The 21,672-nt window shown below is 49.0% G+C and overlaps 1 protein-coding gene and 1 long non-coding RNA gene across 5 annotated transcripts in view; one reads left to right on the top strand and one right to left on the bottom strand.

Moving 5' to 3' along the window:
- Positions 1-3,781: 3,781 nt before the first annotated feature.
- Sdk1 (sidekick cell adhesion molecule 1) overlaps positions 3,782-21,672 on the bottom strand; it is an 880,893-nt gene continuing 863,002 nt past the window's right edge. For all 3 annotated transcript variants that reach the window (XM_040751271.1, XM_040751272.1, XM_040751273.1), the window contains 4 exons: positions 20,936-21,073; positions 17,777-17,897; positions 14,537-14,666; positions 3,782-5,047 (listed from right to left, as the gene is read on the bottom strand). In XM_040751271.1, coding sequence (XP_040607205.1) covers positions 4,793-5,047; positions 14,537-14,666; positions 17,777-17,897; positions 20,936-21,073 — 644 coding nt within the window. In that variant the 3' untranslated portion in view covers positions 3,782-4,792. The remainder of the gene's footprint in view (positions 5,048-14,536; positions 14,667-17,776; positions 17,898-20,935; positions 21,074-21,672) is intronic.
- On the top strand, positions 4,571-8,780 carry LOC121142029. 2 transcript variants are annotated; one of them, XR_005879046.1, is made up of 5 exons: positions 4,571-4,659; positions 5,531-5,648; positions 6,835-6,945; positions 7,749-7,862; positions 8,656-8,780. It is a non-coding gene; the product is annotated as an uncharacterized LOC121142029 (long non-coding RNA). The 2 variants fall into 2 exon arrangements; XR_005879045.1 differs by lacking the exon at positions 7,749-7,862.

Genomic DNA, 21,672 nt, shown 5'->3' with positions numbered 1-21,672 from the left:
CATCCTTTGGCCTATGCAAACAGGTCCTCAGTGTCCACCAACCGAAGGGTTAAGAATGCTGTCAGATAGCAGCTACAGCCTGTAGCAGTTTCCCTGCTTTGCTGTAACCCACCTACCCATGGGTCCACTAATGTATTTGAAAAGTATTTTACTTTATGACTTCCTTCATTCAGATACTGTCAAAAGCTCACGAACTTGCTCCCTAGCTGGAACATGCACCTGGGGAGGCCTAAACCTATGTTCTCAGGTCATGATCACTCATTTGATTCTAGATGAAGCTTTTAGTCCTTGAGCTGTTTCTTTCATAAGCATAGGACATACTGCACCTCAACAGGAGAAACAAAGAGGGAAAGAGAGAGAGATGGAGATAAAGAGACAGAGACAGAGAGACAGAGGATGTGTTGGTTAAGACCACATGCACATTAATTTCCAAGGTTAGCATTCACAATCTTAGAATGCAAGACTGTTCCTGAATTCCAGGGTCATTTTCATGAACTCAGTAAAAAGAGGCTCAGTGAGTGACATGTTTGTCATACCAAGCCTGACCTCCTAGTTCAGACCTCCAGAACCCGTCAAAAAGCTGGGCACTGCAGTGCTAGTATCTGTAATCCCAGTTGAAAGGTTCAGGCATTACGCTGGCTGGCTTGCCCTGTTACCTGGCAGGATGCACTCAGGCAACACTCTGGCCAGCCCAGAGTTCTGTGAGAACCACGCAGGTGCAAAGGACCCCTTTACAGGACTGACCCCTGCCGTTTATGCTCTCTTGCTCTTTCTCTTACTCTCCCTCTTACACTTACTCTCATCTTACTCTCTCTCTCTCTCTCTCTCTCTCTCTCTCTCTCTCTCTCTCTCTCTCTCTCTCTCTCTCTCTCTCACTCTGCACCGGTTCGTTACCTCTCACCCTCCTTTTCCCTCCCTGTCCACCAATAAACTCCATGTGGGATCGTTGAGTCGCAGTCTGTGTCTCCTTACTGGACAAACCTAAACATTTTAACAACACCAGTGCTCCTACAAAATGTTAGACTGAGGCAGGAGAGTGGGCCAGCTCGCTGAGTGTACACCATGACAAAGGAACTCTGTCTCCAAGAAGGTGGAAAGGGAAGGACCTCCTCTGACCTCCACAGGCAAGCTGTGGCAAACTGTGTACCATCCCCCATTCCCTGAGACAATGGATTCATCAATTAAATGCTTGTCTTGCAAATACAGGACCTGGGTTCGATTCCAAGACCCTGTGTAAAGAAACAGGGCATGTTGGTGTGTACTTGTGACCCCAGGACTGGGAAGGCAGAGTCAGGCCCACTGGCCAGCTGGCCTATCCATTCAGGGAGTTCCAGGCCAGTGAGAGACCCCTCACAAAAACAAGATGGGCAGCACCTGAAGAACATTTGAGGTTGTCCTTGGGACACGCACGCACACGCACGCATGCACCTTTACACTTCCACTTGAATACACGGGAACACGTGCCCATAAATAGAAATTAAAAATTTAAAGAGTCACAAGCACTTAAGGAACAAAATATTTTTTTATTATTAAAAATTGTACCCATAGCACCGCTCTGCCTTCCTACAAGTTGGGGGGGGGTTGTTTTTTGTTTTAATCAATCTTTAATGGGATCTGGTTTTCTGTGCCATTTCAGAAGGTTTCATAGGGAAAGCTTCACCATACTCCTAAAACAGCCTTGAGGTTGGACTTCCCCGCTGGGAACCCCGCAGTGTCCTGGCCTCTCAGACTGGTCCCTTGCTGTTATTCTGTGGATTGGGGGCTCAGCAGGTGAGCAGCCATGCTGTGAGTCAGGAATCTTGGAATAATGAAAACCCATGCTAAGAACCTCTATGCAAACACACCATGCTCTGACTGATCAAGACCAAGTTCAAACATCACACATCCAAAGAACTTTCCAGAACACACATCATCCTCACAGGCTGCTGTTCTGCCTCTCCCCAGGGCTCCAGGGAAGGGAGACATTCCCTACACCACCACATATTTTCCTGCTTGAATTGGTGAGATATTGAGGAAGGTCAGTGGGAGGCTGGGAGATGTCACCCAGATGCTAACATCCTCTCGGGACGCCTGTGCCCTGTAAAGCCACCCGCAAGGCTCAGCAGACACACTGGGGGGGGGGAGGCTGCACAGAGCAGAGCAGTCTCCACAGAGCCATTGAGGCCACAGTGGGTAGACTTGGCTGTCACTCATCATTAGCCACCCATGGAGGTGACTTTTTTCCACATGACAGGAGAAGCCAGAAGACACCTGTACCCTGCCTGTTTGACTCCTTTCTCAGAGCCCAGACTTGGATCCAATGTCCATTTTGCCATTGCGATGTGTCCATCCCATTCCTACAGAGAGAGGTTAGGAAGGACATTTGCCAATGCCCGTTGTCCCTGGGAGGCTGGAATCTAACTAAAACCCCTCAACCTCTGCATTTGGTGCAGGGCAGCTGACAGAGTCCTTCTGTCAGTGGTTATCAATTTTCCTAATGTTGTGATCCTTTAATACAGTTCCTCATGCTGTGGTGATCCCAACCATACAATTATTTTCACTGCTGTTTCACAACTGCAGTTTTGCTACTGTTATGAATTGTAATATAAATATCTGATGTGCGGGATATCCAATATATAATCCTATTGAAAGGGTCACTTGGGGGAGGGTCGAGGTTGTAGAGTCTCAGCTCAGACCAGACCATCCCAAGGGCTCCCCATTGGTTAAAACAATCAAGTCCTTATGGTTTAAGACAGCAAGGCGCAATGTGGAACCAGCCTGGTCCCCGTCCTCTGCTGGGTGCTACCTTCCAAGAAGCTCAGTTGGTGACATGTGGTCTTCTGTGCACTTCACTCCTTTGGGGCCCCTCCTGTGGACTGCCAGGGTGGCAGTCCCTACACAGAAGTGGCTTTGGGCAGAGCATCTAGGATTTTTGGTTTAGAATATTTCCCCATAAAAGGAAGGGAAGAAGGAGGGAGGAGGGACAGAAAAGGCAGAAGAAGGGACAACAGGAGGCGGGAGGGAAGGAGAGAAGAGGAGGGGAGGGAGGAGGGAGGGAGGGGGAGGGAGATAGGGAGTAAAAGAGGAAGGGATAAAAAGAGAGGAAAGAGAGGAGGAGGAGGGAAGGGTAAGGAAAGAAAGGAGAAAGAAGGAAAGAGGAGGGGGAGGGGAAGGAGGAGGGGAGGGTGGGGGAGGAGGAAGAGAGGAAGAAAGAGGAGGCCTAGAATTTTTATTATGGGTTTTGGAAAAACTGAAAGGCCTTTATTTTTTTTTTTAACCCCAAGCAGAACTTCCTGTGTCCCGGGGCCACACCAGCAACTTCCAAGGCATGGTCAAGACAAGATCCATGTCCCCTGCCTCTCAGGGAAGGCAAAGGATCTGTAAAGTCCCCTACTGGTGACATTAAATAGCTTGTCCCCTCCTCAGAGCCCCAAGACCCCTGGGATGACAGACCATTCTCACCCTCTCCAGGATGTGGAGCCACCCCAGCTCTGGGGCACACCCTGGCTGGTGTCAGCTGGTCACATCCAGACACCGAGCCTGGACTAGGGGTGGCAGGACGCTCATGGGGTCTGAGTGCCACTTAGCTGGTACTCTTTGCGTTTAGCAAAAAACATTGAAACAGTGAAAATTAAAGGAAAATATTTTCAGAAAACCTGTTAAGGCTAAAAAGCTGGCCTTGGATGGCAGGGTGGAGGGGGCAGCACCAGGGATCAGAAGCTGGACTTTAGGAGGTGAAGGGGGAGGGCTGTCCCCCGCGGTGTGCCGGTGTGGGGTGCACTAGGTGACTCACGGCCCGGGCTGGTTTCTCAGAGCCGATTGTTTTATTTGGAGACACGATCGCTTCTCGTCTTTCCCACGTACAAAGCTGAACAATGAATTAAAAGGCACCTGGAGACAGCAAAGACGCATTCATTTCATGTGACATAGTTTAAAAAAAGATAAAAAGGTTTAAAAAATACTCTGGTTCAACAATGCACACCTGCTACTGCCACAAGCAACTTCAAAAACACGCGTCTCCGCTCCTCTCTTTGCTCAGCGGGGGAGGGCTGTGTGCTGTGTTGTGTGGTCACCAGAAGGACCTGGGTGGCCATGGATGGGCCTGGGTGGCCTCCAGAGCCAGTTGGGGGCGGGACTTCCTGTTCTTGTAACTGTCAGCTTGAGGGAACAGAGGAAGAGTGAGGGAAATGGAAAAGCCCCAGGGTTGCAGCACCCTAAAGAGGGACTGCAGAGCTGAGTGAGCCTTCCACGGCTAGGTGCCACTTGCGCAGTGGCATCGCGTGGACTCTGGTGAGAACTGGACAGAACCCGGGGGGGAAGATCAACTGTCTGAAGCACAGGCGAGAGCAAGGAGCCTCAAGTTGTCATAAGATGGAGAAAGTGATCCAGGCTGGCTGGTTCTCCCAAAGGAGGTAGAGAGAGAAGTGGGCCGCGGATGCAATTTACCTGTCCTCCTCCACCCTCTTGCCAGCCCTCGCCTCCCCCGATGGTTTGGAGACCAGCGAAGCCCAGGGTTGGGGGGTGTGTCGAGAGCGCCCCCGCCGGCGGTGCCGAGCTATTGCACCAGGGAGATACCTTCTCTTAAAAAGAAAAGAAAACAAAGAAACCCGCTTCCTGCAGCGATGTTACAAAAAGCCATTAAAAAAACCTTCCTAAGTGAAACCTAGTTTTCACCAGTAGGTAAGATCGCTTATCAGAATTATTATTATTTGTTGTGAAACAAAAGAATTCAGCTCAGTTATCGGAGTTGATTGTCTTAACAAAAATAGACTCCAGAAGTTCTGCACCCGTCTACCCTGATGGAGGCGTGATGTCACACGAAGGACGAGAAGCCGGTGAGGGGGGCCCGGGCTCCGGGGCCAGCTGGTGTGTAGACTCCACCCGCACTCTGTGTGGTGATGACTGTGTGCAGGTGAGGACCAGATTCGGTCCCTGCCACAGCCTCGTATCTGTGCGGTGCTGCGGCAGGGGGACGCCGCTTCCAGGAGTTGTAGTAGGTGGGGTCACTCATGTAGTGGTTGACGAAGGAGTGCTTGGGCAGGGCTTCCTCGTAGTCTGAGTCGGAGGCCTGAGGATGGGACAGAGGGACCATGTGAGCCACAGAGAGAAAGGGAGAACGGGAAGTGGTGAGGGAGGGTAATTTGGAAACAGGAAGACTCCCATTAGACATCCAAGGTGGGGGTGGCCTGCGGGTCACCTGTTGTCTGCTTTCTCCTTCCTGGAAGCCCAGGATAGATCTATGCTGTGTCCTACCCTGGAAAAGGTTTACAGAGTCCCCACAGTGTCTGTAAGGGCAGATGTTTATGGCGGCAGTGTCACTTGTAGCAGCCTATGGTAGTTTGAATGAGAACACAGGTTCGTGTATTTGAAAAATTGGTCCCCAGTTGGTGGCGCTGTTTGGGGAGGAGGTTTAGGAGGCGTGGCCTTGTTGGAGGAACTATGTCACGGGAGGTGGGCTTTGAGAGTTTAAAGACTGGCCCCATTTCCACTCTCTGTCTCTCTGTCCCCTTCTCCCCCCTCATCCTTCTCCGCTTCATGTTTGTGGTTCTAGATGTGGGTCTCAGCTTCATGCTCCAGCTGCCATGCCTGTCTGCTGTCATGCCTTCCCACCACGATGGTGATGGACTCTGAGTCCTCTGGAACTTACGCCCTAATACAGTCCTCCTTCTGTAAGTTGCTTTGGTCTTGATGTTTTATCACAGCAACAGAAAAGGAACTAATACATGGAGCAACTAACACACTAAAAGCAGCAAACACACTGAGTAACTAATACACTGACTGAGCTCCCTTCATCAAAGGCAAAACAGGTCCTTGGCTTCAATGCAAAAAAGATCTTCAGGACTGAGCCAGTGAGAAGCAGAGTTGGAGTTTATTTTTACCTTATTTATTTTTGGGTGGTGTGTGTGTGTGTGTGTGTGTTGGGGGGTTACATATCCATCTGCTCACATGTAGAAGGCAGAGAAAGATGTGGTCTCTTAATTTCCCATCCACCTTATTGTTTTCAGGCAGGGTCTCTCAGTGGATCTGAAGCTGGTCATTTCATCTTGGCTGGCTGACTGGCCAGCCAGTCACCAGGATCCACCTGTCTCTGCCTCCTGATGCTGGGCATGCTGCCATGTACAGCTTTTATGTGTGTATTCAAAATTTGAACTTGGGTCTTCTTGTTTTCACAGCAAAGTGAGCCATCTTCCCAGACCAAATATATATATTTGCAAGTTTCATTTGGGGCTGGAGAGATGGCACTGGTCACTCTTCCAAAAGACTGGAGATCCATTCCCAGCACTCACATGGCAGCTCACAACTGTCTGCAACTCTATTCCCAGGGAATCTGACACCTGCTTCTGGCCTCCTCGTGATGGGGGATGTCCTTCTGTATATAAGTTTCTCTTATTGGTTGATAAATAAAACACTGTTTGGTCAATAGAGGCAGGAAGATAGGCGAGACTAGGAGACGAGTAGAATTCTGGGAAAACAGGCAGAAGAGAGCCCGCCAGAAAAGAAGCCATGTTGGCCACCAAAGGAGTAACAGGTTTGGACCCTTCTCCAGTAAGATAAGACCACGTGGAAATAGTTAGACTAATAGAAATAGGCTAATAATTAAGAGAGAGCTAGCCAATTAGAAGCCCACGCTATTGGCCAACACTTTAATTAATAATATATCATCTTTGTGTGTTTATTTGGGGCTGAGAAGGGTGGCAGAACCTGGAGGGACAAGAACCTCCAGCAACACCCTTGGGTACTTTGTATCCACGGATACAGACATATATGCAGGCAGAACACCCATACACATCAAATTAAAAGATTTGTTTTTAGTTTTGCACATTTGCTTCTGTGTGTTTGTGTATGTCCATACAGTTTGTGTGGATTCCAGAAGAGGGCAGCAGACCCCTAGAAATGGAGTTAGAAGTGGCTGTGGGCTGCTTGATATAAGTGCTGGGAACCAAAATCTGACCCTCAGCAGGAACAGTAAGTAGTACACATTTTTATCCATTTCTCCAGCCCCATAAAAGACACTTTCAACACTGATCAGAAGCACTAGGATTAAGAGAAAGCCATTGGGAGTGGGGGTAGGGAAAGTAAGACACCCTGAGAGCATGGGCGTGGGCTTCTCCAGGAAGAATTGCTTTTCTGCATCTCTGCAGTATCTACACACATCTTTTTGCTGGGGTTTGATGCTGTTACCCTCAAAGAGCTGCTAAGAAAAATAAGGGAGGTCACAGTGGGTCCCAAGTGGCACCTGACAGGACTTCAGTTGATAGGGTAAAACTAGCTCAGGGGATGCTGGGCATCTTTTATATGGGAGGAATATTCTCACTATGTCCACAAGCTTCACAGTAAATGCCAATCATGTTGCAATTCTTTCTTTTTTTCTTTTTTTCCTGTGACAGTTTCTCTCTGTGTAGCCCTGGCTGTTCTGGAACTCACTGAGATTTGCCTGCCTCTGTCTCCTGAGTGTTGGGATTAAAGACATGGGTCACCACTGCCACCTTTAATGCAGCAATTCTTAATTATAGCTGGTGGGAAGCTTTAGGGAGACTCCAAAGTGGGGGTGTCTTTCCCTTTCCTTCCCATCATCCTTTTTCTAGTCTGCCTCACAACACACACTTGTGAAGGCCTGGGAGTGCTCCTGGCCTTTGATGGGAGCTGCTGGGGACCAAAGAGGAAAGTTTGGTATGCCTGGGGAGAGGACACACTGCCCACGGAGGTTTAGACGCTGCAGCAGGGGAGCTGCTAGAATATGCCAGTGCCTGCATCTTCATCTGCCCTAGTGCTGGGACCCCAAGCACTCTCCACTGCAGCTGAGAGCTCCAGTCTCCTGGGGATGCTGAGGATTGTCCCTTTGAGGGTCTCAGTTCATTTTATACAACAAGCCAGCAACACCTGTAAGAGTTATTCAGTGGGCTTCCCCCTCCCTCCCTCCCTCCCTCCCTCCCTCCCTCCCTCCCTCCCTCTCTCCCTCCCTCTCTCTCTCCCTCCCTCCCTCCCTTTAGCTGTTAGAGAAAGGTTCCCCTATGCAGAGCAGACCAGCTTCCCTCTTGTGATTTCCATCTTCCTACCTCAGCCTTCAGGTTCTGGGATAAAAGGTGTGAGCCAAAACAATGTCTCACTTAGTTTGTGTTTTCTTAAATTAGGTAAAATTATTTTCTGCTCTTTGTGTTGTCATGGAAAAGATCACTAAAGGAAACAGGCTGAAGGGGATTTTACTGAGTCTGCAGTTGACTCCTGGCTCCCCATTGGACATCCCATCCTCCTAAAAACACTTTTTAGCCTCCACAGCTTCCAAGCGGGGCTCCTGTGTTTAAGATATACTCTCCAGCTGTTCTCTACGGGCCTTAGGCTTAGGAGGCAAAGCTCTCTAAACTAGGACTGGAAGACAAGCTGATGGGGACAGGCAAGGGCAGGACTCTGTGTGGTTATCTGCTCTATGAAGTCTTCAGACAGTCTTGGATTCCAAATGCCAAATGCCATTTCATTTATAAAATGCCTTCAAAATTTTACTTAGGGATCAAATACAAAATGTCCCCACAGGCTCTTGTGCTTGGTCTTGGCTGGTGGCACTGTTTTGGGGGTTTAGAACCTTTTGGATAGGATATGAAGCCCAGTTGGTAAATGGATGGGGGGGCATCATAGAGGAAGAACTCGAGAGTTTGAGGCTGACTCCACTTCTCATCACAGTTCTCTGTTTCCTGGTCCATGGAGATGTGAAGATTCCCAGCTGAATGCCTCTGTCTGTGAATGCTATCATGTCTGCACCACCATGAAGGATGTACCCTCATTGAGTCACAATAAACCTGTCCTTCAGTGAGCTGCTTATGTTAGGCATTTTGTCAGGATGGGGGAAGAGTGACTTAAAATGACCTCCTATCTCCACCCATGAGCTGAAGATGGGCATGATATACAGAGAGGGGTCTGTGGCTAAGGATGGTGCTCACAAGGGGACCAGGTAGGAGTCTGTAATAGGTGATCTTGATGGTCAGATCTGTGAGAATTAGAATCATCATAGCAACAAGTATCTGGGCATGTCTTTGGGGGATTGTGTGGCTTAGATTAAGTGAGACAGAAGACATAGCCTAAACATGGGCAAGTGTATTCCAAGGAGTCCTGGACTGAATACAAAGGAGAAAGTGAGCTGAGCACCACTTTCTCTGTCTGCTTCCTGACTATGGATGCCCTGTGACCAGCTGCCTCCTGCTCCTGCTGTCAAGACTTCACTGCCATGATGGACTACATCTTTGAACTGTGGGTCAGAAAAAACTTCTCCCTCCCTCCCTCCCTCCCTCCCTCCCTCCCTCCCTCCCTCCCTCCCTCCCTCCCTCCCTCCCTCCCTCCTTCCCTTCCTCCCTCTCTCCCTCCCTCTCTCTTTCTTGTTGCCTGTGATGTAAAGTCTTGGTGTGCTAGTTTCCCAGGGAACCACAGAAAGGACAGGAGGTGACAGAGTACTGCATCAGGTTGACTATGAATGCTTGGTGAGCTGTAGCAGGGGTAGGCTCAGGACTTGGGGAGGTACCAGCAAGATGAAAAAATCCTGCACTACCAGGGAACCAACTAGGTATGAGGAATTTTGAAAACTGGCTTATTTATTAAAAATTTCTGGGGGGCATTGCATGCATGCATGTATGTGTGTGTGCATGTGTGTGTGTGTGTGTGTGTGTGTGTGTGTAGGTCTGGTGTTAATGATGGATGTCTTCTCCCACCTCTGTCTCTCTCTACTTTAGTTTTTGAGACAAGGTCTCTCTCTGAACCTGGGGTTTGCTGATTTGGCTTCAGCCACAGCCAGGCTGCATCCAAGATCCTCTTGTCTTGCCCCACATCTGAACACTCAAATTATGCCCCCACCATACATGGCTTTTGTGAGTTCTGGAAATCTTAACTCTGGTCTCCATTCTTGCTCAGTGAACTCTTCAACCACTAACCCATCTCTCCAGACTCCGCTTTATTTTCGAGATGGTCTCTCACTAGCCTGAAGCTCGTTGATTTGGTTAGACTCTCCAGCCAGTGAGCTCCAGGAATCCACTTGTCCTCACCTCCCCAGTGCTGGTTTATAAGCCCTTGCCACCATACCAGCGTTTACTAGGGTTCTGGGATCAAACTCAGAGTCCTGAATTTGCTCAGCAGGGTCTTGCTTTACTGACTGAGCTGGCTTCCCAACCCCAGTGGATCTTTTACAAATCTCTCCTCACTGTCTTCCCTGAGTACTGTTTCCAAAGACTCGATTATTTCCCCGGTTAATTCATCATCCCACTGGGCACAGCATCCTCTGGAGGCTCCAGCTCACTATTCTGCAAGTGGCTTTTTCTCCAGACTGTATGGCTCTGACCTTCAGAGGGAACAGTGGTCAACAGGGCTCAGCCCTGATGCTTGTTTCCCAGAGCACTGACTTCTGCTCTGGGCCGTTAACTAGAGGTTGTCTGAAACAGAAGTGTGGATGAGGCTCTTAGAGAGACCAGTGAGTACCGTTTAGGAACACATAGGGTTGCTAGGCAATAGCATCCACCTGAATGCTGCAGCACTCATTTGCAAATATGTTTGTTTTCTTTTTTTCCATACAGGATCTCATGTAGCCCAGGATGGCCTCAGATTCCCTATGTAGCTGAGGATGTCCTTGAACGTTTCTGCCTTGCCTCTACCTCCTGAGTGCTAAGAGTGCATGTGCACCATACTACCACATGGGGGGTGTGCATTTGTGTATGTGCTAGGCAAGCCCCATACCAACTAAGCAAACCGCAAGCCCCCAAGCCTGGTATATAGACCAAAATGGTTCTTTAGAAGGCAGTTTGAAGATTCAAATGCAAAAACCCAAATATTAGGGTTACAGTGTAATCTAGAGCTTTGCCTTGGGTTTATGTCAATGGCAACACCAGATGGACACAGGAATTGGTCAGTGTCCCTGTCTTTTTCAGAGCTCCAAGAGACAAGGAGGCTGGGATCCTACTCCATCTCTGCTGGAAGTATCATCCTTCCTAGAAGCTGAAGTGTCACTGGGAAAGGGCCTTTCCCACCCAGGACATCTAAAAGCCATTTCCACAAATACTGGCATGGAGAAAAATCTGTGCTCATGGGGACACAGGGCCTGCCTGGTGCTATCTGTCAGTGTGTCACATGACACCATGGTACCTTTTATCACTCCAGACATAAGTAAGAGGTTTATCTAAGTGAACTTCACCTGAACTGGCCCTTCCAGAATGATCTGATGGGTCCCTCCGTTGAGGTCCTAGGGTGTTTATTGCTTGCAATTTCCTTCAATGCACACACTTCAGACACAGCAAGAAAAAGAACCCTGGAAAACAGACAACCTCCAAGGATTTATCCACTCATAAGCCAGAGAGCCCCAGTGGTCCTGGTCAGGAATTCTTAGCTGGTAGTCATGAGGCTTCAGGTGGAAGGGTGTTGAGAGGCTTCAGGGCGCAGGACCCTGAGGCCTTAAGAGGCTCTGCATGTTTATATAGTTTATTGCCTCCTGGAAGGAACTGTTATTCCAAAGACCTTGTGAATCATAGGGCACCCCTGGGGAGTGACAAGAGCATGCTCTCCACACAGCACAGAGTTTGTGATAGTGGCAGGCAGTCAAGCTCATAGGCCCCTAGCCTCCTCAGTCACACAGATGTGCCTCAGTGGTTCCCAGAGGCAGGTGTGGTACAGGAGAGGGAACTGAGTCAGGTGCTCTGGTCAGCTCACCAGTGAGTACCTTGGAAAAGCTACCAAAACCTATCAGGCCTGAATATTACATGTGGGTGCTGTGTAGCTTTTACCTCCAGACTGAAACCTGTGCTCCTGGAGGGAGGCTCATGAAGACTCAGGAGATACACAAAATTCACAAGTCTCAGGAAACTCGTGACACATACAAGATCCCCAAAGTCCCTTCCCAATGCCATAGAAACAAGCAATTGCTGGGAAGAGAGAGGAGGCTCTCCTACCTGCCAGGCTGCCTGCAAGGCATGCAGGGAGCTCTCTCTGGGTGTGTGTGTGTGTGTGTGTGTGTGTGTGTGTGTGTGTGTGTGTGCAGATTTCCTGAGGTGTCACCCACACTGGGCTGGACTTTGGGTGATGCAATGCCTTTGACTCACCCATGTCCTGTAAGGAACCCTAATGAACTCACTGGCTGGCTATGCAAGAATTGGGTGGGGTCATTGCTTTGGTCTCTCCTCAGTGTCCTATATGGGGTCAACAGACCCCAGGAAGAGTCACAGGGCCAAGGAAGGCAAACGCCTTCCAGAATTCCTTCCATCCGCCTGGCATTCCTCTACAGTGTCCCTCTAAAGCGTCCCTCCTCTCCTGTGTCTGCCCTCCCAATTTTCCTCACTGGCTTCTCCATGCTCATTCCCTCCTTTTCTGCCTCTGTGTGTGTGTGTGTGTGTGTGTGTATTGAAATGTAATTACATATGTGTGTATTTATACATGTGTGAGAGAATGTACATATGTGTATTTATGCATGTGTGTGTATATATGTATGTATGTATATATGTGCTTAGGTAAATCTTGTTATCCTTTAAAAAGAATCAGTTGAATTTGAACCTCAAGCCATCTCATGCATTTGAGAGAAGAAGTAGACCTAGGCGTGTCTTATGAACCTATTTAAAAAATTAATTAACGAACCAATTCATTATTTTTGAGATGAGTTTTCACAAACCCAGGCTGGCCACAAATTTGCTATGCAGTCAAGGATGACCTTGAACTTTTGATCTTTATGTCTCCACCTCCCAAGTGTCAGGATTGTAGGTGTGTATCACCATGCCTGATTTATTTGATGCTGGGGACAGAACCTAGAACTTCATGCTTGCCAGGCAAGTCCTCTACCAAGTGAGCTGCGTCTCAGTATTCATTTGGAGAATCGTTTTATGAGCAGACAAACAGCTGAGAATTTTTGAGTTCAATTTAGATAGATCTGAGACAGGCTAGCCACTACCCAGCATTGGGTTGGAAGAGATGGGGTAAAGCTGGGCTCTGGAGACCTGAGGATGGGCGTGCTACCCAGCACCACTTTCTGTCTGCTGGAGAACCAAGCATGTGCAGAGTGAGTGATACGAGGCCTGGCTCAGTGCCACAGCGTATTGTGTGTCAATGCACAGGGAACTCTCACACACACACGTCACATAGACATCTCTGATGACATGCCCAGTGGGCCGGCAACTAAAGACCCTGCTCACAAGGCCCCGCTCTATCAGTGGAGACAGGAAGCCTGTTGCAAGACCATCCTGCTGCCTCCTCTCCTGCTGCTCTTCAAAGAGCAGTTACCATAAGGTGATACTGCTTAACCTCAGCCAAGAAGAGGCAGGCCTGTTCCCGCAGGCCTTCAGTGACAGCCCTCCAGCAGAGGCAAACACACCTCTCCAGACATCACACTGCTACTTGTTTCTGAAAGCCCGAGGCTATGTTATAGACCCAGCGTCCTTTGTAAACAGGTCTTATAAAGCGGAGCTCAGCTGGACCTCACCAGCACCCACCCACTGCCAACTCACTGGAGTTCGTATATAAGCCACATCAAAAAGGAACTGTTTTATTGAGCCTTGGGGCGCAATAAGGCCCCAAATCAGGTCAAGAATGAAGGTGAGAGTGTATTGTAGATTAAATATTGATTTAGAGGTGTGTGCTGAGATATGGGCCAGGAATACAAGTACAGCGAATGGCCTGTGGCTCTTGCTCCTCTTGAGGCTTGCAAACAGGACCCTTGGGGACACCCAGTGGAACCACTGATTGAACCCTTCATGCTGGTCAGCATGCAGCACAGAGACATGGGTGGCTAACACCTGCCCTGCCCCCAGCTGCTGGCTTCCCCAGTTGAAACCCCCATTAACATCCTCTCATGGAGGGAGCTGGAGAGCTCACAACAGCCATGAGGCCCCTCTGTGTCCTGAGATTATTTAAAAGACTGGTGGTTGACTGGGGGGTGGAGGCTCCTTGGGGGCAAAGCTGTCTGAGAGTCACCTGAGCCTCAATAAACTCACTGTTTCATGTGGTGGTTTAGATCTAGTGCCAACTTGGTAGGGCCTAGAATCCTCCAGGAGACAAACCTATCTGTGAGGGAGTTTCTAGATTAGGTTAACTGGGGTGGGAAGAGCCACCCCAAATGCGGGCAGCATCATCCCCTAGGCTGGATGATGGAGAAAGTGAGCTGAACACCAGCATCCGTCTCTCTCTGCTTCCTTGACTGTGGATGCCCTGTGACCAGCTGCCTCAGGCTCATGTCGCCATGCCTTCTTGCCACAATGGAGTGGTCCTCAGAACTCTGAGCCAAATAAACCCTGCTCTACTAGAGTTGCTGTCTCAGGTATTTTGTCACAGCAACGAGAGAGAGAAGGAATACAGTCCACGGTCTGACTTGGATGGAACCTTTCTTGGGTCTGTCGGTGCCTGCCCATCTGTGTGCGTAGACAGTTTCTCCTCTCCCCGGGAAAAGCCATACAACCAGTCAGATTTTTGTGCTTCCTTCATCCACGGTGGGTCCTCCACCATCAGCGCTGCCCATCCCACAGGGTGGCTGTGAGACCCAATTGAGATGAGCTATGTTGAGGAATTAGAAGTCACTGCTTGGAAGCAAGCACGGCATTGAGGCACTGACCTCGGACTCCGACCCGTCCACCGACTTCTCCTTGAGGTTCACACTCTCGGTCAGCACAGCGCCATTGTACTTGTTGCAGATGTCCTCGTCGGAGTAGTGCAGACCTCCGGGGCTTGGTCGGGGTGGGGATCTAAAACAGGACGAAGCCACAAGTTACTTTGGACACAGGACAGTCCCCTGGGGTGGGGCTCCTGTCTGCTTTGCTCATGTGGGAGCAAGGAGGAAAGCACCCCCAATGACTCCACATTATGGCTGATATAGACCCCCAAGCATTGGTTATCTGTGATTCTACAGCCTGTAGGCTTCAGGGCCTGTGCAGGCTCAGGGCACCAGGGAGAAGCTGTCCTGGCCAAGTGGAACTTTCAACAAGAGGAGCATGTGAGGTTGGGACCAGCAGGAGGTGCAGGGGGAGGATGTACATTCTGGCCAGGGATGAGGACGAATCTATAGGGAAGAGGTGTGACATGTCAGGATGGGATTTGTGGATAGTCTCCTGCGGATGAGGATGAGTGCGATTAGGAAAGTGTGCACTAGCCTGGGCTCCCACACTGCTGGGGCCCAAGGGCAAGAAGGCTTTGAGGCATTAGCCCTTAATGACTGACAGAATCCTTAGCCCAGTCATGGCTCCCTGTAATATCCAGACTATAAGCTGCAGGCAGAGCCTGTGTCTGGTTTGTAACTAGCGGGATATAGGGATGACTGTGGTCACATTACATTATATAAGAAGGGTAGAGCTGTCACCATTGGTCATAATCACATAACATTGTATGGAGGCCGTCTCGGCCAGCTGAAGACAGAATGTGAAGCATGGCCAACTCTTTTGGGTGTATTGTGCATGTGTGCATATCTGCATGTGTGTGGATGAACACGCATGCATTTGGAGGTCAGAGGTTGATGTCAAGTATCTTTCTCAATAGCTCTCCACTTTGTTTATGAGGCAGGGTCTCCCCTTGAGCTCACTGATAAGGCCAGCCTGTCTGGCTAGCTTGCTCCAGTGACTCCTTGACTCCGTGTCTAGAGACCTGGGATTATAGGGAGGCCACCATTCTTGCCTGGCATTGACATGGGTTCTGAATTCAGGTCCCTATGCTTTCATGGCAGGTGCTTTAACCACTGAGCAATCTCTCCAGCTCCCCTTTGAGATGGAGACATTATAACCTGGAGGGAGAATCTGTGCTTAGCATTGATAAATTGTTAGATGAGCCAGGACACCGCCCATATTTTTTATCCTGTAGCTGTTCAGGGGTGCCTTTGACTGTGGCCAGCTAGAAGGGCAAGATGCACTCTGGGAGACATTCCCTACATCCAGGACCCTCAAGCTGAAGACGTGTGCAAAGCTGAGTGGTAGCTATAGAGAGCTGACCCTTCCCACTACGATGCGGAAAGTCATCCTCAGTGACACGAGCATGGGAAAGTCCTATTCCCTTTGAGTATGGCATCCTGGCTGTCACGCCATAGTTTTCCCAGGAAAGCCCCAAGGCAGGTCTGAGGGCCTCCTTTCAAAATGTATTATTTTTAATTTGTATGTCTGTGTGCTCACATGTGCATGTGCCATGGCATATGTGCAGAGGTCTGAGGACAACATGCAGCAGTTGGTTCTCTCCTTCTACCATGAGAGTCCCAGCAATTGAACTCAGGTCTTCAGGCTTGGTGGCAAGAAGCTGTACCTGCTGAGCCATCTCACTGGGCTCAGGTTCTCCATTTCCCCCACCTCAAAAATGACTTATTTTGGGAAAGACTCATTTGGCATCTGACCATTTAGATGAATCTTTCTTCTTCTTTTTTAATCCAAGGCACTACAATGGTGCCTTCCCACACAAAAGCAGGTGCTGCTTGACCAGAGAGCTTTAAGCCAATTGTACCTCTCTCAAAAGTTTCTTATGTATGCCTGTATACACATTGTACATGCATACATGTATGTGAATGCATGTGGAGGCCAGAGCTTGATGTTAGTGGCTTCCTTAATCACTCTACAACTTAGTTTTATGATAGAGTATGCTACCAATTTGGTTAGACTAGCAGGTAAATGGAGCCCCAGGAATCTCCCTATCCCTAACCACCCTCCCCAGTGCTGGGGCTACAGATCTGTGCCATGATGCCCAGCTTTTTACATGAGTGTTGGGAATCTGTACTCAGGATCATGCTTGCATGACTGGCACTTATACAATGGGCTATCACCCTAGTCTCTGTTACTTTCTTTTGAGACAGAGTTTACCCATGTAGCCCAGGCTGGCCTCAAACTTGGCAATTCTCCTACCTAGGCCCTGAGTACTGACATGACAGGCCTACACCACCACAGCTGGCTTTAGGCTTCGGTTTAAAGGTATGTGAGACTTCAGCTAGAGGGAGCAGTCAGGGTGACCCCATGTAACCTCCAGGCCTTCCTTGTTCTTGGGGCTCTGTGAACATACAGATTGACTACAAACAGCACAGGGCCCTTTGTTCCCTCACACCTGTGAACCTGGGACTGTCAAAGTGAGGACAAATGGCTAGTTTTCCCTTCTGACTCAATCTGATTTTGTTTGTGGCTCTCTGTGGGTTCATGATGGCACCTGACCTGTGAGAATGTTCAGGACGCTCGGAGAAGCCAATTGTTGTGGATGAACAAACCAAACCCAGTGAGTCCTTTCTTCTCCAGAACTGTGGGAGCTGTAGAGCAGCTAAGCTGAGACCCTCTGGCTGCTTTGGACCACCCAGTGTCACACCTGTGCTCTCTCGGATGGCCAAGTGACAAGGTGGCATTCTGCTCTGAACACATGGATGTGGACTGAAGACTTGACCTTCCTCTGCAGAAACTGCCTCGGCGCTTGAGGGTCAGATACCTGGGAACCCACTGTTGACACCTACCACCCTTCCAAGCTTGTACTTTCATACAAAACTATTGTTCTTCAGCAGGGCCAGGGAACCTCACAAATCTAAGAGCCACTGCACAGGTGCTAATGCTGTGACTGTATGCGTGTGTGCATGTGTGTGCAGTCGTGCACATGCTAAAGCACATATGTGGAGGTCAGAGGATGACTTCTGGTGTTGGCCCTCACCTTCTACCATGTTCGAGATAGGGACTCTGTCTGCTGCTGTGTACACCCCCTTCAGGGGTTCTCCTGTCTCTGTCTCTCATCTCGTAGGAGTACAGGTGTTACAGACACATTGTTTTATATGAAATTTGTTGGTGGGTAGCTGTGGATGGTTGGGGACACATCCCAGACATTTGACCTTCAGTGGCTCAGTACAGCCTCCTACCTGGTTCCGTTCTTTTTGGAGAAGGTGCTTTTGACATTGAGGTGGCGACTGTTGAGCTCCAAAGCGGCAAATCCTCCATTATCCAGGGTCACTGACTCTTCCATGTTGGAGATGCCCTTACCTAGAGCCGATGGGGAAAGTGGCATAGTTTTAGTAATGTGTCCGCTGCAGTGACACAGGGGCGGGCCAATCAACACCACCAGCTCCTGTGCTCCTGTCAGTGTGACCCCAGAGCCTCAGCTAGAGAGGCAGTTGGAGCTGAGCTGAGGGGCAAAGCTATGCACGCACTGCAACACTGGAGAGGAACAGTGATATTAACATTTCAGTGTTATCTTGCCTGATGCCAAAATGCCAGCGTCCCTGCCAATATTTTATGAAAATGTGCTCAGAATGCATACCCTTATTAAAAGTCAGGGAAGTCAGATGTTTCACTGGTCACAAAATTAAAAAACTCACAATCATGTAACGAAACTGGAAGGAAGAAACACGCTTATATGGGTAAGATAGGTAAGGATAGGGTTTCCTTGAAGCGATAAAGATGTCCCAAAGGGATGGTGGTAATAGCTGCATGTGTCTTTGCATTAACTGCTAGATTGTAGGCTTTTAAATCTACAAATGTGTAACTGTGAGGGTGACACTTTAACAACTATTATTTATTTATTTTGTGTGTTTCTGTGGGTGAGCATGCGACAGCACCTGTGTGAAGGTTAGAGGACAACTTTTAGGAGTTGAGTCAGGTCCTGGGAATTGAACTCAGGTCTTCAAGCTTGGCAGCAGTGCCTTTACCTGCTGAGTTATCTCTCCAGCCATATGTGAAGGTCAATCTTGCTTGACAATTTATTGGAATTCAGAATCACCCAAGAGATAAACCTCTGGTAGTGTTTGTGGAGGATTTTCTAGATTAGGTTAATGTTCACATAGCCCTGGGGTTACAGACACTGACACTGCCATGCCCTAGATTTTGTATGGGTGTTAGGGATTTGAACTCGGATCTTTATGCTTGCGTAGAAGCACTCTTGCTCACTGAGTAATCTCCCTAGCCTCCATCCAGGAAGTTTGCACTGGCTCATTTACTTGGTGCTCAGACTCTGTTTTCTGCCTTCCAATGTGGGCTGAGAGATTCTTTGAAGGTGAAGATTTTATGTGGCATGTTCCCCACTATCCTGCTGTCCCAAGGACAGTGTCACCCTGTTGCCCAAGACATGGTAAGGTATATGTCCACCCTGAGAGGATTCCCTGCAATGGGCAGCCTGCACCTTCTGTGTGGCTGGATGCCAAGACTTAAAAGCCCACAGTGCAGTAGATTGATGTTAAGTTTGCCTCTGCTTAGGGATGTTGGGCTGGTGAGAACAAAATGAGAGGGGTTAACAGACTAGGAAACAACTAAGGACATGAAAAGGCATAAATCCCCCTCCCACCTTCTGGGAGACTAGCCCCACCCCTCAGGCTTCTATTATGATGTTAAATTAATACCCTAGAGGGAGACTGGGTATTGGAAGCTGCAGGTATGATGTGTCTTTTCTAGACTGTTTCCCAGATGGAAGAGGAGAGAGAGAGACACACAGGAAGACTTTATGCTATTCTGTAACTGCATTAACTCACTAAAATGACATGCCATTCATACGCTGTCAATCCCAGGGGAATAAAATCAGATTTACGAACACTTGTTAGAAGTGAATTTATACAGAGAAGAAAAAGAATAAACCCTTTCCTTTCAGGGATGGATTGCTAATGTCCAGGTGATTTAGGTGCTCCATCTCATTAACCCCTCACGATGGTACTGATGCCAGGGATGGGGGGATCCCTGGAGCACTACTTTTGCCCAAGGGAATCAGCATGGCTGTGATCTCCATTATCAGATTAACAGCCCTTCAGCAGGGACAGAGCTTTCTAGAAAGTGAAGATTTTAACAGTGGAAACCAGAGTCAAAGGTAGGCCCAAGTAGCCTAGTAGTTGTATTTATGTGTGTGTTTGGGCAAGATGGTATCATTCCCCAGGAACCAACCATCTTTTTTTGAGGCAGGGTCTTTCACTGGGACATGGGGATTACAGATCAAGTTAGGCAGGTCAGCGGTCTCCACCCTTCCAGCTCTGGAATGTAGCATGTAGCATTAAGCCCTTTTTTTTCTACGTTCTAACTCTGGCCAACATGTTTACAATCAGTTACCTCCCCAGCCCTGTTGTGTTCTCTAGCTCAATCATAGCTTTAATAACTGTTGCAGGGCAGGGCCTGGGGGTGGTGCAGTAACAGGCCACAGATATACAGTAAAGAACATCCATGTGTACTGTGTGGAGTGACGTGTTCTCATCTCCCGTAACACTTCTGTGCAGGTGTGGAGTCTGCCCAGCATCCATAAGGCTGACTCTCACACCAGCCCACTCTGCTCCTCTCCCCCAAGCCACAACCATAGCATTGCTTCCCAGAAACACGTTTCCACTTGGCTTTCTCCTGACCTCCACGTCTAAGACGTCACACCACATGAGTGTTCCTGTGGCTGGCTTCATCCCCCGCCTACATGTTCCCTAACGATGGCGATTTCCAGTCCAGCAGCACACAGTGCTGAGCATGGAGCTCTGCTGACCATGAGGGAACTGACCCTCAGAGGGGGTCAGAGTTGGAGGAGGGAAGAGGGGATGGAAAGTGTGATACAGGACCAAGTACATGAAAAAGTCCCTGCCATAGGAACTTTCCATCACATTCAGTGAGCTACCCCAAATACTCAAGGTGGGTCCTGGTTTATCCCTACATCAGAGTGACTGGGATGAGACTTTTCTTGTTTAACACTTATCCTTTCCAGTCCTGCTTAAAAATGTGAGCACATAAGAGCAATGGGGAGTGGGAAAGAAGATTCAGAGAACCCAGCAAGTCCAACACCATGGCCAAGACACATGGCTATATAAGAGGGCAGAAACGGTATCGCCAGTCCTGGAGCTCTTCTCTTGCTTGGGTAGTGCTGGGGATGGAGTTTAGGGACTCTGGCATCCTAAAAGAGTACTCTACCACTGGGGGATTCTAGGCAGGTGCTCTACCACTGAGACACTTATTTCCCTAATATTTATGTACTGTTAAAGAAGACCCAAGCAGATCCAGCAGAGAAACTGTCAGGCCTTATGTCCAAATGCCAGGTCACCACAGGGAGACAGAGGCAGAAGTCACACCTGTGCCACAGTTCTTGTACTTCTTGCTTTGCCCGTGGAGGACCAGTGCGAAGACCACCAGGAGGACGAGGAGGAGGCTGGAGAGTGCCATCACCAGCAGGAACCACCACTCCTCATAGAATGGGGCTTCAGCTTGTGCTGTGGAAAAGATCATAAAGGATGAGGCTCAACAGCAGTTCCTGAATCTAGTAGCAGGAAAGAGAAAAGCTCCCTAGTCTTAACTGTTGGTGGCACCATTCCCTGGATGGGGTCCTAAGCTATATGTGGTGGTTTGAATAAAAGTGGCCTCCCAGGCCATGAGTGGCACTATTAGGAGGTGTGGCCTTGTTGGAGTAGATGTGGATCTGTTGGAGGAAGTGTGTCACTGGGGGTGGGCTTTGAGGTCTCAGATGCTCAAACCAGGCCCAGTGTCTCACTGTCTCTTCCTGCTACCTGTGGACACAGATGCAGAACTCTCATCTGCTTCTCCAGCACCATTTCTGGCTGCATGTCACCAAGCTTCCTGCCATGATGATAATGGACTAAACCTCTGAAGCTGTAATCAAGCCTCAATGAAAGGTTTTCCTTCATAAAAGCTGCTGTGGTCATGGTGTCTCTTCACAGCAATAGAAACCCTATGGCACTATACGAATGAAGAAAGGGAGCTGAGTGTGCATTGGTTGCTCTCTGCTTCTTGGTTGTCTGTCAATGTGATGTGACCAGCTGCCTCAAGCTCCTGTCTCCATGGTTTCTGCTCC

This window comes from Mesocricetus auratus, unplaced genomic scaffold (assembly GCF_017639785.1).
Source record: "Mesocricetus auratus isolate SY011 unplaced genomic scaffold, BCM_Maur_2.0 Super-Scaffold_100008, whole genome shotgun sequence".
In the NCBI taxonomy this organism is placed as follows: Eukaryota; Metazoa; Chordata; class Mammalia; order Rodentia; family Cricetidae; genus Mesocricetus; species Mesocricetus auratus.
The sequence above is the reverse complement of the archived record's forward strand: the minus strand, read 5'-3'. Positions and strand labels throughout refer to the sequence as shown.